At 42.0% G+C, this 13,316-nt stretch overlaps 1 protein-coding gene across 19 annotated transcripts in view; it reads left to right on the forward strand.

Moving 5' to 3' along the window:
* Positions 1-13,316, forward strand: part of PPFIA2 (PPFI scaffold protein A2) — a 588,582-nt gene that overhangs the window by 471,312 nt on the left and 103,954 nt on the right. For all 19 annotated transcript variants that reach the window (XM_077471924.1, XM_077471910.1, XM_077471912.1 and 16 more), the window contains 2 exons: positions 4,040-4,175; positions 9,632-9,852. In XM_077471924.1, the coding sequence (XP_077328050.1) occupies positions 4,040-4,175; positions 9,632-9,852 (357 nt within the window). The remainder of the gene's footprint in view (positions 1-4,039; positions 4,176-9,631; positions 9,853-13,316) is intronic.

A 13,316-nucleotide genomic window follows, 5' to 3' on the forward strand; every position in this document is an offset into this window, starting at 1 on the left:
TAGAGGATGTTATCAGGTATCTATCTCCCCAGCTAGAAGAAATGCAGCTATCATCATGGAAGAGGCTGAGACTAAAGCACACAATCTAGAATCACAAAATGTCCTTACCTGCAACCCGGTCACGTATACAGATATGCAATCCGCATACCGAGAGGTAATGCTCCTTAGGGTAGAGAAAGCAAAAAAAAAAACAATTGGCACAGACCCAACGTATCTTCGAGCAGGGGAAAAGAATGGGAGGCTCCTGGCCTGTCTGGCCAAAGAGCAGCAACCAGCTACCTCTATTGCTCGAATAAAGGATACTGATGGAACCATTATTGTAGAGCCCATGGCCATTAATGCCCGATTCGCATCTTATTATGAGGGATTATACTCATCTAAAGTCAGATACTCACTAGCAGAACTAGCCTCCTTCCTTGACTGCATCAACTTCCCTATTCTCACAGATGAGGCCCATGAACAACTTGATAGTACAATAACACTCAAAGAAGTCCAGCGGGCTGTGGGTGAGATGCAGGTGGGAAAAACCCCTGGGGTCGATGGCATCCCTCCCGAGTTTTATAAACAATATAGCAAACAACTGACACCCAAACTTCATGAAATGATATTGAAATCTCTCAAAGACGGGACATTACCGGCCTCAATGGCAGACGTGGTCATTGTGGTCATACCAAAACCAGGCAAGGACCCTGAACTGTGTGCATCCTACAGTCCTATTTCCCTGCTCAACGTGGACACTAAGATTCTTACTAAGATCTTGGCTAAGCGGCAGAATCTGGTTATACAAACCGTGGTACGTGAAGACCAGACAGGGTTTAAGGCACCGATATCAACATACGGAGGTTGTACACAGTTCTGAGGTCTGGGGATTATCTGGCCTGATTCCGACGCAGTGGCCTCCCTGGATGCTGAAAAAGCATTTGACTCAGTAGAGTAGATGTATCTTTGGGAGGTCCTGCAACGTTTTGGCTTTGGCCCCAGATTCATTTCCTGGGTACAGGTCCTATACATGTCCCCGAAGGCGAGGGTGCGCACCGGATTGGTCCTGTCTCCAACATTTAACCTCCATAGAGGCACCAGGCAGGGGTGCTCGCTCTCCCCGGCTCTTTTTGCATTAGTAATAGAACCTATGGCAATCCTATTACATTCGTCACCATTGGTACGAGGCATCACAGTTGGCCCGGTTGAAGAAAAATTTTTACTATATGCAGATGACCACCTATTGTATCTTAGTAACACCACAAACTCACTACGAGAGGCCCCCCTGCTTATAGATATTTTTGGTATGTATTCTGGTATACGTATCAATTGAGGAAAGTCAGTCCTGTTTGTCTTAAATACCAACGACGACAACATACCAGCAAACACTCCCCTACAAAGGGTCTTGCAATCTAAATATCTAGTGTTCGTTATACATAAAGATATCTCACAATTTATCTCCCTTAACCTTGCCCCAGTGATGTCCCTCCTGACCCAGAGATGCGCTGCGTGGAAAACGCTGCCTCTTACACCGGTTGGGAGGGTTAATCTGATAAAAATGTCTGTGCTTCCCAAATTTGTCTATCTTTTTAGACAGACACTGACCCCAATCCCATATGCCTTCTTTGATAAATTAGGCAGTGTGCTTCTCTCATTTATATGGAATGGTGGCACCCCAAGGATAGCCAAGACTACCCTACAACTACCAGTCACTCTAGGGGGACTGGCAATGCCATGCTTTATCAAATACTATTGAGCGGCGGTGATGGTAACGATCAAGTGGTGGCTGCCACAGGAACCAGCAAACCCTGTGGCTACGCTGGAGGCGGCACTGCTGGGATCCCGCTCGGAACTCAGAAACTTGATATACCGAGGTCCTAAGTCTAACCCACATATTACCCCATCGATGCGCACCATACTTTGGGTCTGGGAAACAGTTATGGCTAAGGTTGAACAACCCAACAGTTTGTCCCTGCAGACTCCTCTTTGCGGTAACCCAAGACAGCCACATTTCAGATCCATCCCGGACCCACAGTTGTGGGCCCAATATGGCATCAAACCACTGCCCGATATCGCTTCAGCATCGGGTGTCTGTACGTTTGATGCTCTCCAAAGTGACAAGGGGGTGCCCAACCACATGTTCTTTTTCGCTACCCACAGCTTTGTCACGCATACCGAGCTCAGTTTCCCAGCCCTGACAACCTAGTGACTAATAAGTTTGAACAGATGCTGAGCTTGGGAGAAGATAGGAAAACACTATCGGTTCTTTACTATGAGTTGGCTGGGCTGTTCTCCAGGTGGCAGACGGATGTGCCAGCCCTCGCTGATGAGGATTGGGAGGAGGGGATCCAGCAATACCTTCCCCACATGGTCTCGGCGAGGGATAGGTTCACCCAACTTAAGTTTTTACACCGAGTATACTACACCCCGGAATGTCTAGGCAGAATCTATCCCACTTGCAGCCCGCTATGCCCCAAATGCAGTACGGAAATAGGATCATTTATACATGTCACATGGTCCTGCCAGCACATTCAGTCTTTCTGGGACGAAGTACTCACAGATATCAACTCGATAAGCAAGCTACGTGTCCCAAGAGACACAATCCTTCTACTCTTAGGTATTGTTGATACACTCTAAACCACCCAATCCAAGAAATTGTTTGTGTTTTACACAGCCTTCTAAGCCAGAAAAGCGATACTTCTGAAATGGAAACCCCCCCCATCAGTGCAACAATGGAGATCATTAGTGGACATGGCTCTTCCTATATATACATTAACATACGCAGGATGCATCTGTCCCAAAAAGTTTGATAGAATATGGGCAGGATGGATTGAAAAAAGGAGCTGGAGTATAGACTAGGTTTGGAGTCAGACACTGAATGCTTAGAATAAAGCGAGGTAGTGAAGTGACAATGAGGAGCCCCCCCCCCCACCTCTTAATATCTACTAATATCCTATCAATAGGTTGACTGGGATTAGTGATTAACCAATGGGACCCCCCGTCTATTAGGCCTGCTACTCCTAGGCATAACCTGGTGGGCCCTTGGGCGACGCAACGTCACTCTAGAATATAATGATATGCTACCTATGACAGTATCTGTACCGCATATGTATAATGATTAAAATGTTCCACTGTATCTGATGTTTTATTGGTTTTTCTTCACAAAATAAATCAACTTTACTCTTAAAAAAAAAAAAACTACAAGCATTTCTCTGTGACTTCATTGCCCTAGTATGTACCTGTGACACTTAAAAAGCAAGTATACTATGTCATTATTTGTCAAGTTACATCACATCGCACTGACATTCTTGCCCCATAACCTTCTGCATCACTAAAATCAGTTCCACAAAGGATCTCACAAGATGACCACAGGTAACCCAAGGGTTAGGGAGAACAGACTTTGTGATGGGGGGGTCCCCTGCCACTCTGTGTTGCCATAAATGGTTAGTGATCCTTTGAAGCAAATTAATGATTCCCCCCAAACCCCAGCAGTAAACTATTCAGCTATTTTTACCATACTTTCTTCCTCAAATTAAATAATGCATAAGGCTAGGTTCAAACTGTTGCAATCCAATTTTGTTCCGACTTTAAGTGTGTTTGTAGTGTACATTGGATGCAACTTGAATGTTACTTTGACATTGTTTTCATATTCTATGGGGCCAACTTTTTTCAAAATCGCACTTTGCTGATTTGCGTTGAGTTGAACAGGCACCATTGAAAAAAATGTGATTTCCATTGTCCTGCAATTCTGTGTGACTCAAGTCACATCTGAAATCTCACTAATGTGAACAGAGCTTTATTGCATTTTCTCCTCCCTCTCTTTATTTTTACTTTTTAATTTATTCTCTCCTGAATCTATCCTATGCCCTCTCCTTTCATCTGCTCTCCCCTTCTCTCCTTCCCTCGTTAATCTTAGAGAATTATTCTCAGTGTATTCTTGTGTTGTGTACCAAATCTAGTAGGCACTGTAGTTTTAAATTAAAGCTACTGTATATAGTGATATCTACAAGCTAAAGGTATGTACACCACATCTTAGTGACATGTTTTGCATTTCTCTTAGGCCTCATCTGGAAACATCAGCAGAACTGAGATACTCTGTTGGTTCATTGGTAGATACGCAGCCAGACTACCGTTCAGCTAAAGTCATAAGGAGGCCACGTAAAGGAAGAGTGGGAATAAGAAGAGAAGAACCAAAGGTCTTATATTTGATGTAGATATTTTGTATGCATCTGCTAGTGCAATTGCTATGAGGCTTTGAGGTCGATTTACTAAAAAACAAATAGTCTGTTCACTTTGCAAGGGAATTTGTATAAGAGCTTAGGGGATCTGGTGAAATTTCACTTTGCAAAGAATACCCAATCATGTGCAAAAAACAAACAAAAAAACAGTGGTAATGCTTGCACATGATTGTATGATGGAAGTTATCAGAGCTTCATTAAAGCATTTGTTACCCCAACACATCACATTATATATGTGCCTGCTGTACCATGTACTTGTATGAGAATGTATCCTTTTCTGTTTGGATTGCTTCCTTTGTGTGAAATACGTGGTGTTCCTGCTAGTCCTTCTGCTTTCCTATTAAAAACTGACCACACTAAGAAGGCGAGCACACAGAAGTCAGTTCTCTAACTATGCTCTCCTCCAATGATCAGACTTGTCCTGGCATATCTCCCTCTGCACAGCCATTCACTTCAGCTCAGTGTGCTGCTGCAGCAGCTTCTTCTCCTCCCAACTCCTATGTAGCTGAGAACAGAGTGAATGTGATCACTTATAAAAAAGGGAAGAAAGATATTTATATTTTTTTCTTTATATCTATGCAAAAATGTTTTGCCTTTAATTTCTGTTTTAAACTGAATGGGTTGTTTTACAAGTTGATCGTTTACAATCACTTTAGGGCCGGTTCACACTGCGGCGCGAGGCGAGGCGACACGGCTCGCCTCGCCTCGCTCCCGCAAGTTGTCCCCATTGAGTACAATGGAACCGTTCTGAGAGGAGCGACTCGAGTCGCTCCGACTCAGAAAAAAGGTTCCTGTACTACTTCGGGGCGACTTCGGGGGCGACTTGCATTGACTTCTATGCAGAAGTCCTCTGCAAGTCGCCGCTGACCCCCCCTGCAAGTCGCGGCGAGGAAGTCGGAGACGCCTCGCCGCGGCTCGCAGTGTGAACCGGCCCTTAAGGTCTGGGGCAGATCAAATTGCAAAGTGAACAACCAATTTACCCATTTACATTTAGTAAATCAACTCCCTTCTGTCTTCAACAAGAAATGTTTTTTCCAAGTACCAAAAATGGTCATGCTTCTCTGAATACTTTGTCTTCAAAAAACATGGCATACCCCCCCCCCCCCCCCCAAAATCCATACCAGGCCCTTCAGGTCTGGTATGGATCTTAAGGGGAACCTAGGCCAAAATAAAAAAATGGTGTAGGGGTCCCCCAAAATTCATACTAGACCCTTATCTGAGCACACAACTGGGCAGGCCGCAGGAAAAGGGAGGGTATGAGAGAGCACCTCCCCCCCTGAACCTTACCAGGCCACATGCCTTCAACATGGGGAGGGTGTTTTGGGGCCCCACCAAAACACCTTGTCCCCATGTTGATGGGGACAAGGGCCTCATCCCCACAACCCTTGCCCGGTGGTTGCAAGGGTCTGCAAGTAGGAGGGCTTATCGGAATCTGGAAGCCCCCTTTAGCAAGGGCATCCCACCCCCCCCATGGGAATGGGTATCGGGTACATCGTACCCGACACTCATTCATCAACAAAAAGTGTCAAAATGGAAAAAATGTCTCCGTTTTTTTTCTCAGTCTGTCGGACACTCTGATCAAAGATGAATGGACATCAGAGGACACTTTTTTATTATTATTATTAAAGAACTTGACCCAAATTGTCTACTGTCATTTTTACCATTTTGACACTTGTTTTGGTGAATAGGTAGGGGTACAATGTAGCCAATACCCATTCACATTGAGGGGGCTGGGATCTGGGGGTCCTCTTATTAAAGGGGGCTTCCAGATTCCAATAAGCCCCCCGCCCGCAGACCCCCACAACCACTGAGCAAGGGTTGGGGGGATGAGGCCTCTGTCCCCCTCCCCATGTTGAGGGCATGTGGCCTGGTACGGTTCAGGAGGGAGGGGGAGCGCTCATTCATATCCCCCTTTTCCTGTGGCCTGCAAGGTTGCGTGTTTGTATAAGGGTCTGGTATGGATTTTGGGGGGGCCCCATGCCCTTTTTTTAATTTTGGCTCAGGGTTCCCCTTAAAATCCATACCAGTCCTGAACGGCCTGGTATGGATTTTGGGGGGACCCCTACACCCTTTTTTTTTTACATTTTGATGTAGAGTTCCCCTAATATCTATACCTGACCTGAAGGGCCTGGTATGGATTTTGAGGGACCCCATGGGATTTTTCTTCTTCATTTTGGTGCGGGGTTCCCCTTAATATCCAAGGGTCTGGTAATGGACTGGGGGGAACCCATGCCATTTTTTTAAAATGATTTTTATCTATATTGCCAGGATCTGGCAATACATTACAGCCACAAGCAGTTTTAAATTAAAATTTTTCCTTTAGAAATGTAATTTTGCTGCTCTCATTCATATATTCAATCTTGCAGTGCATTGACGGCCTCACCGTTCATTATGGCGCATACCGCAGGTGCTTGAATTTCCTGCAAATGTCCCATAATGTTCAGTATTCGGTGAACGGGCAAGCACCTGATGTTCGAATCGAACTTAAGTTCAACTCAAACATCGGGCTCATCCCTACTAAATATCTGCCATGTGATGAGCATTAAGCAGTTCGTTTGTGACATGAGTGGAAGTGCTCCTTGCCAACTCTTCATGTTTCATGGATTTCATCTTTGTTCCTGTCAAGCACATAAGGACATTTCTCTGTATTTACATTCTGATAGCCAAACCAGAACTATCACTTAATGAGGGAATACATACACTGTATTACCAAGACTATTGGGAAACCTGCTTTTACACGCACATGAACTTTAATGGTATCCCAGTCTTAGTTCATAGGGTTCAATATTGAGTTGCCCCCCCCTGCAGCTGTAACAGCTTCAACTCTTCTTGGAAGCCTGTCCACAAGGTTTAGAAGTGTGTCTATAGTAATGTATGGACCTTGCTTTGTGCACTGGTCCAAATTATTTCATGGGTGGGTTATGGTGTGGGGTTGGGCTTGGTCCCTCAGTTCCAGTGAAAGGAACTCTTAAGGCATCTGGATCCCAAGACATTTTGGACAATGTCATGCTCCCAACCTTGTGGGAACAGTTTGGGGATTGCCCCTTCCTTTTCCAACGTGACTGCGCACCAGTGCAAAAATCAAGGTCCATAAAGACATGGATAATACCATTTGGGGTAGAGGAACTTGACTGGCCTGCACAAAGTCCTTACCTCAGCCTGATAGAACACCTTTGGGATGAATTAGAGTGGAGACTGAGAGCCAGGCCTTCTCGTCCACATCAGTGCTTAACCTCACAAATGCGCTGCTGGAAGAATAGTTAAACATTCCCATAGACACACTCCTAAACCTTGTGGACAGCCTTCCCAGAAGAGTTTAAACTGTTATAGCTGCAAAGGGTGGGCCAACTCAATATTGAACCCTATGGACTAAGACTGGGATGCCATTAAAGTGCGTGTGTGTACAAAGGCAGGTGGCCCAATACTTTTTGTAATATAGGTAAAGTCAGCATCAAGCCAAAAAATAAAAATGGTATATATTGTTGTTAACCAACCCTTAAATGTGGTAGGTGCATTTGTGTTCTTATTTTTAGGCTATTTTTCCTTTATTTTTTCCTGATGACTCTGCCGGTACCACACTTCATATCTAAGGGTGTCTCCACTCTTGTTGGAGAAATGACAGTGCCACCCTTGGACAGCAGCATTGTCAGTCTGTGAAGAGGGTAGTGTTAGATTAGCAGATTTAAATGGACCTGACTAGCAAATTAAGCCTAACTTCAGGAAATGCTTTCTAAGCAGTTACAGAAACAGTTTTTATTTTCCCTTTGGGATGAAGGTTTTATATAAATAACTAAAAGCTGATCATTGTAAGCATGTCTGTCAGCGATTAATAGTTTGTCTCAACCCTTAACCACTTTGGCTGGACGGCTCAGTCTGGTAAAAGAAGCTAAATATTAATAGCCAGATAAACAGGTAAAAATGAAAGGAAGAAAAAAACAAAAAAAATGAATGCCACCACTTTTAATAATTGGTAATATTTAATATAATACATTTATGTTTTGGGGTTTATTACTGCTTTAACAATCAGCCCTTTGGCTACATACTTGGACTTGTCAGCAGATATTGAAGCTAAATTAATCATCTTTGCTGCAGGTGTGCTCATTAGAAGTTGTTTGAGCCTTGTTAGGCTTCATGTACACTTGGCTGTCACTTCCTGTGGCCGTGGGAAAACACGCTTTGGAAAGGGTGACTAATAAAGGGTGTGTTCTAATCATGAATAAAGGAAATGCAGTGACAGCACAAAAAATGCAGTAACTCAAATTATTCAAGTTTAGACGTCTCACAAGGGTGTGTGGAAGATAATCTTCCCTAGCAATTGAATTAATGCATAATATACACATAGATATTCAATCAGTAAATTATGAAAATACCATAACTAATGCATACATAAAACATGAATATGGTATGGGTAAAAATGTGGAAACATCTAACAAGTCTATAAAGAAGTCCTAGGAATATTATAATGTGAAGGGTGAATAAAAGTGCTTCAGTCTTTCACCGTGCAATAAAGATATAGCAGGTGTCTCTTCTTTCCATGCAGTGACAACTCTGTGCAAGATGGCCTCTCACCTTACTGCTGTAAGGTAACAGCATATGTGAATAAATGATCCCATTTCTTCTGTGGGTCCTCCTATGGATGACTGGTAGATCTCAGGTGTTGGTAATCCCAGCTACCTTTAGGGGTCCTCCTCTCATTTTCCAGTGGTTAATGCTCTGTGGTGGATAATGACTCCTCTATAGTGGTATAAAGGTCCTCTCACACTCGCCCATTGAGGGTAGGGGAATGCCCAAATAGTGTAGTAACATTTAGGTAAAAATATATTGGTAAATGCTAGCAACATAATTATTCACATGTAACACAATGGGACACTGTATATTATCCATGAGCAGCGAGCTTGTACTTCCGTGTCACCTCCAGTGTGCCTGTCAATCAATCCCGACGCGTATCATCAAAGTCATGTGACTTCATCAGGGGATCCCGATGCCCCTAAATTAAGTTAGGGGCATCAGCTATTAGCAGTAGAATGTATTTCAAATGTTAGGATAGGGATACAAAATTTACATTGTGTATTTAAAATGTATATTTCTGTTTGATGTGTTAGAATTAATGGTGCACAAATGATTATGAAAGCCAGGCAAACTGCAAATGTTTCAATTCTTCTAAATATATCCATGATTGCCTAACTTCATAAATCCATGCATCTGTGCAAACCTATGGTGCAAGCAAATAGTCATCAGAATCAAAAAGTGATTATTAGTAATTGTTTTAATTCTGTTATCCCTAATTAGGGTACTAGGAAATATTTTTTGGGTGTAGAAGGCTGTTGCTATGAAATAAAAAACACAAATGTATATGTGCCTGACACAAAATTGTCTTGTATTTCTTTGTTTTGCCACTATTTCTCTGTAAATAGGTGAAGTCTTTAGGGGAGCATGAATGGAATCGAACACAGCAAATGGGAGTGCTTAGCAGTCTTCCCTTTGAAAGTGATACAGAGATGTCTGATATAGATGATGATGATCGTGAAACGATTTTCAGTTCCATGGACCTTTTATCTCCAGGTGGACATTCTGATGCTCAGACATTGGCAATGATGCTTCAAGAGCAGTTAGATGCTATTAACAAAGAAATAAGGTATTTTTTTTATTGATATTATATACATTTTATCTTTAGGTTTTTTTTGTTATGTTTCTTAGCATCATGTTTAAAATATGCTATATGGTCTGGAAAAGTCCAGTTGGTGGCTGTTGGGAAGGATTGTCTTATAGAGACAGTTACAGTAGAGTGCTTGGAACATTTAAGAACAGAACAAGAAATTATAGGGGGGACTTGCAGAATATGAGATATTGTGTTACATAACCCCAAGTAAAAAGGTTTTTAATTCAACACCAATTAATATGTAGCAGATCAATAAGCCCTCACAACATTATGACCATATACAATATTTGTTCCCTAAGGAAATAATACAGTGGTGCAGAATCTTTTCTATGTTTACAGGGGTGCTAGAAAACTAAGAAAGTACCTCTTATCTTGCATGCTTCAAGTTTCCCCAGAGCAGTCAGAATTCTGTGATAAAAAAGAAACAAACCTTTATCTAATTTGCTATTGCCTTGCATCGGTTAAGTAGAGAAAGACATTTTGCTCTTGATTTACAAATACTAGAGATTGCAAAATCTGGTGCAGCACTGCATAGAAACTAATCAGCCTCCAGGTTTTTTGTCAAAGCTTAATTGACAACGCTGAAGTTAGAAGCTGATTGGCTACCATGCACAGCTGAAAAAGATTTTGCACTCTTCAGTTTTGGTAAATCAATCTTTTTGACTGGTCCTGACAGCACTGCAGTGTAAACGAGATTTGAGTGGTCTGCTCACCTATGGCTGACCTTACCCTGTTCACTCTGCAGGGCCATATTTTAATTTGTGGAGTTTGTGGGCTTACTCATTTTGTTTAATACATTTTCAAGTTTTCAAGTTCAAGAAGCATACAAATAGCATATCATACTTTTTTTACATTAATATGACCTAAAATAACAAGTAGTCAATTGGCTCGTATGAAGGAGGAACAAGAAAACACGTATACAGAAGAGCATTATTATTTGTGTCAGAACATCTCTATTATATGATCTATGTTGCAAGGTTACCATAGAAAATAATTAACACATTGATGTCTGTAAAGAGTTTTTGCTTGAGTCAATTATGATATGATTATAATGCTAGCTATAGGAGTGTCTTAGCTCGATTATGTTTTATAAAGGATAGCATGAGATGTAACAAATTAAAAAGAATGGGCATAGTTGACAGGGGAGGAGGGGGGGAGAAAAGGGAGGAGAAAGGAAGGGGATACCGAGAACTCCTCTCGCTCTCCGCAGGTCATATCAGGCAGAAATAGTGGTTTATTGGATTAAACGATTGTTTTGAGGTGAAATGGATGGTCCCTATATACATTGATATCACACTAGTGACCATAAAGATGGTAAATGGGCTGAGAGTTAGTTGGTTTCTATTTCTATCAAATGGTAATGCTATAAAGAGGTCAACGGTCGTTCTCTGAATATGCAGGTGTTGTCTTAAAGTGTTGCCAACAGTACCATGTTGATGTAAATTTGGATAACTTTTCTTGTGATATACTGATGAGTTCTTCAATTTTTTCTATGTTATTGAGTCTGCAGTACCATTCCTTTTTCGTTGGGATGGTAGAAGAACGCCAATGGCAAGGTATGCAGTGTCTGGCCGCGTTTATCATAAACATAGTTAGTGATTTGAGGTAACGCTTTTTTGGAATATTAGTATGATGAAGCAGGTATTGCGCAGGCGAGAAATCAATTCTCTCTGTAGTGACTGAAAGAATAGTGTCGTGTACCAATTTCCAAAAAAGTTGGATCTTGGGACATGACTACCAGATGTGTATCATTGATCCATCCTCAGCTTCACATCGCCAACATCTATTGGGGATTGAGTTCGAGAATTTAAGTAGAGCAAGTGTTCTGTACTATCTCGTAAGAATTTTATATTCACATTCTTGTGTTGCGGCATTAAGGGAGCCTTTGTGTGTGTAGGAGCAAATAATCTCCCATTCAGGAATGGAGAAATGTGTGTTTAAGTCATGTTCCCTTCTATACAAGAGGTACTAGAAAAGGAGCATATTCATTTTGGTGCCCTAAGTAACACCTCTCTGGCTGGGATCATCCATTTTACGTAGGACATTTCCTTGTTGTCCTGGACCTAACCTGGTTTGTAATGATGTTCTAATATTTAAATGTCTATATTGGATAATTATTCCTAGCGATGGATAGGCAAGGCATTGATTCACTTTAAAACAGGGCACATAAGAAAAAACTATTCTGGTCTACAGGATTAGCTGTTCTACATGTCAGCAGCCTTCCAGCTACAAAAAGAAGACAAAGCCAGCTCTTATAGATCTGCCTTAGATTTTTTGTTATGCCAACTTGAGTATTTTCTTAAAGTATTCAGTGTAAATACTGAAAATAAGGACAATAAAGCATTGGTTGGGATATATAGTTTTTTGGTATTGCATAGAATTTAAACAGCAGAACAGAGTTGAAGCCAGGTCAGTGGATTACCTTTACAATAGCTAAAATGTCAACTGCTTGTACCAACAGCACCTGGAACAAACCTGGGAACTGACATGCTGGTGACATTTAAAATTGGCTTTTTTACTTTGAGAGTACTAAGTTACAGTGACTGTGTTTCTGAGCTATGTTTATTTTTGGCACTCCTGCTTCTTTGCCTGTGGCAACTATACAAAAACATCCTGCTTCTGTCCAATTTCTAGCTAAATGCACATAGGAAGCAAGTAGCTATGTGAGTATAGGTGATTGCCTGTATATCCAGAGTTCCTGATTTTTCAAACATCAAGGAGGATTCCATTTATATCTAGGTGTAAACCCTGCAGCACTATCATGCACAATCAGAATATATAGCCAGCAGGGGCGGACTGACCATTCGGACACTCGGGCACTGCCTGAGGGCTCCATGCCATCAGGGTTGCCAGCCTCAATAAAACCAGGGACAGTATGTAAAAATCTGTGTTTTTTTTTAAAAATCCCAAGATTATAGCTGCCCCGCCTCTCCAGTACCTTTTCAGTGTGTGTATGTGTATTCTGTGTGTGTGTATAATGTGTGTGTGTATATTGTGTGTCTGTGTGTGTATACTGTATGTGTGTGTATACTGTGTGGCCCCATGATCTATTGCCTGGGGTCCCCATAATCTCCTATTGCCCGGGGGCCCCATGAGTTGTCAGTCTGCCCCTAGTAACCAGCATAATTGAATTGAAACGGCAAGTAATCTCAGTTTTCATAGGTTTACCATGGTTACTGATTGTATTTAACCAAAAGTATCATCCCTAGAACATCTCTATGTTAAACATGTGTGGTGACATCACATGGATATGAGGAAAGCCAGGGTTACGAGTGACACTGGACCACAGAGTATTATAGCTCTAAAAGATTATAAACTGTAGCTAGGATATAGCCAACCTTTAAAACATTATAGCTCATGAGATGCCCCCAAGGGTCAGGAAGGGGATAATTGCCCAGTGCTTAGGTATATAACCTCTCCATTTGCTTGCAGTCTGCCAG

This window comes from Lithobates pipiens, unplaced genomic scaffold, assembly GCF_037356315.1.
Source record: "Lithobates pipiens isolate NorthernLeopardFrog02 unplaced genomic scaffold, aLitPip1_a1.2 Scaffold_8, whole genome shotgun sequence".
NCBI classification, from domain to species: Eukaryota; Metazoa; Chordata; class Amphibia; order Anura; family Ranidae; genus Lithobates; species Lithobates pipiens.